The sequence below is a fragment of the Trachypithecus francoisi genome, unplaced genomic scaffold (genome assembly GCF_009764315.1).
Source record: "Trachypithecus francoisi isolate TF-2019V2 unplaced genomic scaffold, Tfra_2.0 Lachesis_group8, whole genome shotgun sequence".
NCBI classification, from domain to species: Eukaryota; Metazoa; Chordata; class Mammalia; order Primates; family Cercopithecidae; genus Trachypithecus; species Trachypithecus francoisi.
Genome location: NW_022681473.1, coordinates 11670248 through 11674242, shown reverse-complemented (window position 1 = coordinate 11674242; position 3995 = coordinate 11670248). Strand labels below are relative to the sequence as shown.

The following is a 3995-nucleotide window of genomic DNA, read 5'->3' as shown; positions in this document are numbered from 1 at the left end:
TGCTGACGTCAGAATCCACTTAGACTTCTGCACTGATACAAAGAAAAAATAATAATTAGCAAAAGCTCAGGAGGAAACTGAGAATCCCGGGAATATTTCCAGAGGTCTTGGGACACTCACCTGGAGCACAGAGCGGAGTTTTGGGTGGTTCTCAGCTCTGCTGCCCACACGTGGGCTGCTCTCCTGAGCTCCACCCAACTCGGGGTGGAGGGAGGCGTGGGGACGTGACACTGGTGGATGGCAGCAGTCCTGGCTAGGAAGGTTGAGCTGAGAGCCAGGCCTGGTGACTTGTCAGGTGCCCCTGTGGGCAGGACCAGCCAGACTCCCTAGATACAAATAGCCCTGGGCTCCACGGCTCCACAGGCTTCTGCGGTCGAGTCCAAATTTCTCATCGTTTGTGAAAGCTGAGCTCACAGCAGAATAAGCCACCATGAGGCTGTCGGTGTGTCTCCTGCTGGTCACGCTGGCCCTTTGCTGCTACCAGGGTGAGTACATCAGTCATGAGTCCAGCACCAGCCCCTGGGAAGCACCCTCCTCCGAGCCGAGGCCACTCACTCGGGCTGGAGTAGGAGTCTTCACTAAACCAAAACACCAGACCTTTTTCTGTGCTTGTTGAATGAGCCTCTCAGAAAGCTCAGGGCTATTTCTTCTCCCCAGCACCTAGGAAGTTTTATAAAATATAAATGCAGGAAAATGTTAGGAATTCTTCTGCCCGAGCTTCGCTCCTGGATAGGATCTGTGTCAGAGGACGTAATGTGCGGTCTGGGGTGAATCTGGGCTTTGCCACTTCCCAGCCATTTGACTTTTGGCACAATGCTCACCCTCCCTGACCAGCCTCCTCCAATCACTGGTGGTTAGAGCTTCTGCCATGGCTCTGGGAATGGCTATGGGAATGGAGTAAGATTAAGGCTGTCAAAAGTCTAGCTGTGGGCCAGGCATCATGGCTCACACCTAGATTTTAACACTAGGTGTCAGTCATGTAATTTTAACACTTCAGGAAGCCGAGGCGGGCGGATCGCTTGAGCTCAGAAGTTTAAGACCAGGCAACACGGCGATACCCAGTATTTACAATAAATAGATAAATAAATAAATAGCCCACAAAAAAAAATTAGCTGGGCATGGTGGCATTCACCTGTAGCTTCAGCTACTTGGGGGGCTGAGGTGGGAGGATCGCTTGAGCCCAGGAGGCTGAGGTTGCACTGAGCCGAGATTGTGCCACTGCATTCCGGCCTAAGAAAGTGATACTCTGTCTCGAAAAAAAAAAAAAAAAAAAAAAGGCTGAGTGCGGTGGCTCATGCCTGTAATCCCAGTGCTTTGGGAGACGAGGCGGGCGGATCACCTGAGGTCAGGAGTTCGAGACCAGCCTGACCAACGTGGAGGAACCCCATCTTTACTAAAAATACAAAATTAGCCGGGCATGGTGGCGCATGCCTGTAATCCCAGCTACTCAGGAGGCTGAGGCAAGAGAATCGCTTGAATCTGGGAGGTGGAGGTTGCGGTGAGCCAAGATCACGCCATTGCACTCTGGCCTGGGCAACAAGACCGAAACTCTATCTCAAAAAAAAGAAAAAAAGAAAAATAAAAGAGAGTCTAGCTGTAGGTACGAACCTCTTCTCTTTGTTTGTGTGACCTTGAGGAAATCACACCGGGAAGGTCTGGCAGTGTCATCAGCACAATAATGGTGTGGAAACACGGATCCCAGCGGGTGATGTCTGGTAGCCATTAGGCAGCCATGAAAAAAAATTGACTTTTTCTAACATAAAGAGTATTTTTATTCTTGTGTTGCAGCCAATGCTGTGGTCTGCCCAGCTCTTTTTTCTGAGATCTCAGGCTTCTTATTCATTAATGAACCTGTGTTCAAGTTAAAACTTGCCAAATATGATGCACCTCCAGAAGCTGTAGCAGCCATTTTGGAAGTGAAGAAATGCACAGATCAGATATCGCTTGAGAAACATCTTTTAATTGAAAAAGTCCAGGTAATTTCTTTCTTTTCTTTTTTTTGACTCACTGCAACCTCCACCTCCCAGGTTCAAGTGATTCTTGTGCGCCAGCCTCCCAAGTAGCTGGGATTAAAGGCGCCTGCCACCACGTCCAGCTAATTTTTGTGTTTTTAGTGGAGACGGGGTTTCACCATGTTGGCCAGGCTGGTCTCAAACTCCTGACCTCAGGTGATCCACCCACCTTTTTCTTTTTTCGTGTCGAGGCTTCTGGTCAGCAGCACAGTGTGAAGTGAGGTCAGCTTGCTGCTCTGTGGGGGACACAGGTGGTGGGGCACCTGCCTTGCTGTTCACTGCTTCAGAGAGTCACTCAGGGCCACAGGATGGGTGCTTCCATTTCACCTGCAGAATTCAACTCCCCTGCGCACAGCCTCCTGCATGTTCCCCCTCCTCAGGTCACCTGCCTGGATGCCATGTCCCCAGAGTGTGCTGAGGACATGGGGAGTGAGCCTGGGCCCAGGCAGGGGTGGTGAAGGGCCAAGTACGACTACCTCTCCACCTGGGGACTTTCCTGAGGCCGAGCTGCCCTCACACAGTCACTGTGGAATGTACTGGGGAGTGTGGGAGCCTCGAACAGGGAGAGGAAGGCAGGGAGGGACCTAGAGCAGAGGCTCCTGCAGAGGCAGCGCTGGAGGGCTGGGCTTCTCTGCAGCTTCTGCAGAGCCAGGAAGGAGCTCCTCCCAGCTCCTCAGACTCCACGCTCCCCTCCTCACTCACGATGCTCTCCTGACCACGGCCTGTGGGCTGAGACCCTCGCTACTCCACCTCCTGCAGTGCCATGGAAGCGGGATGTTGTCACTCTGTCTTTCTCAAGAAATCAGAGGTTTTCCAGGGGCTTCTCAGCCTGGCTGCCTCTGGGCTGCTGTCCTGAGGTTTAGCTGCAAATGCTCATGGAAGCTGCAGGCTCAGGACTGAGGGGTGCTCGGGCCCTGAGGCAGAATTCCCACATGGGGAGGCTGGAGTCTCCTGGAAGCCAAGCTTCCCAGAGGCCCTCTCAGCCCTGACCAGCCTCTCAGTCCTGGGTCCCTCATTGCAGGAAACAGGAGACTCCAAGTCCTGGGACAGCCCAGACAATAACCTGTGGCTGCTCTGTCCACCCCTTCTTTCCCCCTCCGTGAGGACCCGGGGCCTCACACTTGGGTGCCCCCAGGGCTATTAGCCTGGCAAGGAAAGGCTGCTCCCTCACCGGCATGCATGCTGTGAAGCCCCCAGGCCTAGGCCCTGGTTTCCCACACACACTGGGTTCCTGCCTCTGCCCTTCCAATTGTCTTTGGGAGCAGAATTCCATCGGCCACTTGGATGTTAACATGTTGTCTCCAGGAGCCGCATGACCAACCTCACCTTCCTTTCTTTCCTTTTGTATTTCAGGAAAAAATAGCAGAGAAATGTGATCACTGAGATGTAAAAACTTTTTAATGCTAGTTTCCACCATCTTTCAATGATACCCTGATCGTCACTGCAGAATGTAAAGGTTTCAACGTCTTTCTCTAATAAATCACTTGCCCTGCAGGTCTCCACTGGTCTTGTTATGATCCTGCAGTCTCAGGCCTTGAGTCAAGGGTGGCTTTTATAGGGGAACGGCCTTTTGTTTTGGGTGATAATCAGCTCCAGAGAACTAGGTCCTGTTACCAATGGGGCCGGAGTCCAGGCATCCCAGAGGGAAATATTTGATAGGAATCATCCCGCATTCCTTAGACATTCCCTATCCTGTGGCCCTAAGTGAAAACCATGTTAAGGAGGATACAGGAATTACAACGTTTCTGATGGCCTTGTACTGAGGGAACCCCCAGCCTGCCTGGGTGTCCAGGCCTGGGGTTCCCACCCAGCAGTGGCCCTAGTGTGATGTCCTTTAGGACCGAAAGTCAGCCTGCTCGGTGCCACCTCTGCACTATGGTTTCTCTGCCCTGTCATGTTTATTTCCTAATTTATCACAAGTTGGGAGCATCTCCAGGTTTCAACATGGAGTTCACATTTTTTCACTCCCCACACTCACGGCAC

At 52.1% G+C, this 3995-nt stretch overlaps 1 protein-coding gene across 1 annotated transcript; it reads left to right on the top strand.

The window, feature by feature from the left end:
* Positions 1–218: 218 nt before the first annotated feature.
* On the top strand, positions 219–3156 carry LOC117080680 (secretoglobin family 1D member 2-like). Its single transcript, XM_033205890.1, has 3 exons — positions 219–485; positions 1789–1976; positions 3034–3156. The coding sequence occupies exons 1-3, from the start codon at positions 431–433 to the stop codon at positions 3154–3156; spliced, it is 366 nt and encodes a 121-aa protein (XP_033061781.1). The 5' UTR covers positions 219–430.
* The last annotated feature ends 839 nt before the right edge of the window (positions 3157–3995 follow it).

Coding starts and splice junctions, on each gene's coding strand:
- LOC117080680 (XM_033205890.1), top strand. CDS start 431: ATGAGGCTGTCGGTGTGTCTCCTGCTGGTCACGCTGGCCCTTTGCTGC. Junction 486..1,788: donor GGCCCTTTGCTGCTACCAGG/GTGAGTACATCA, acceptor CTTGTGTTGCAG/CCAATGCTGTGGTCTGCCCA. Junction 1,977..3,033: donor TTTTAATTGAAAAAGTCCAG/GTAATTTCTTTC, acceptor CCCTCATTGCAG/GAAACAGGAGACTCCAAGTC.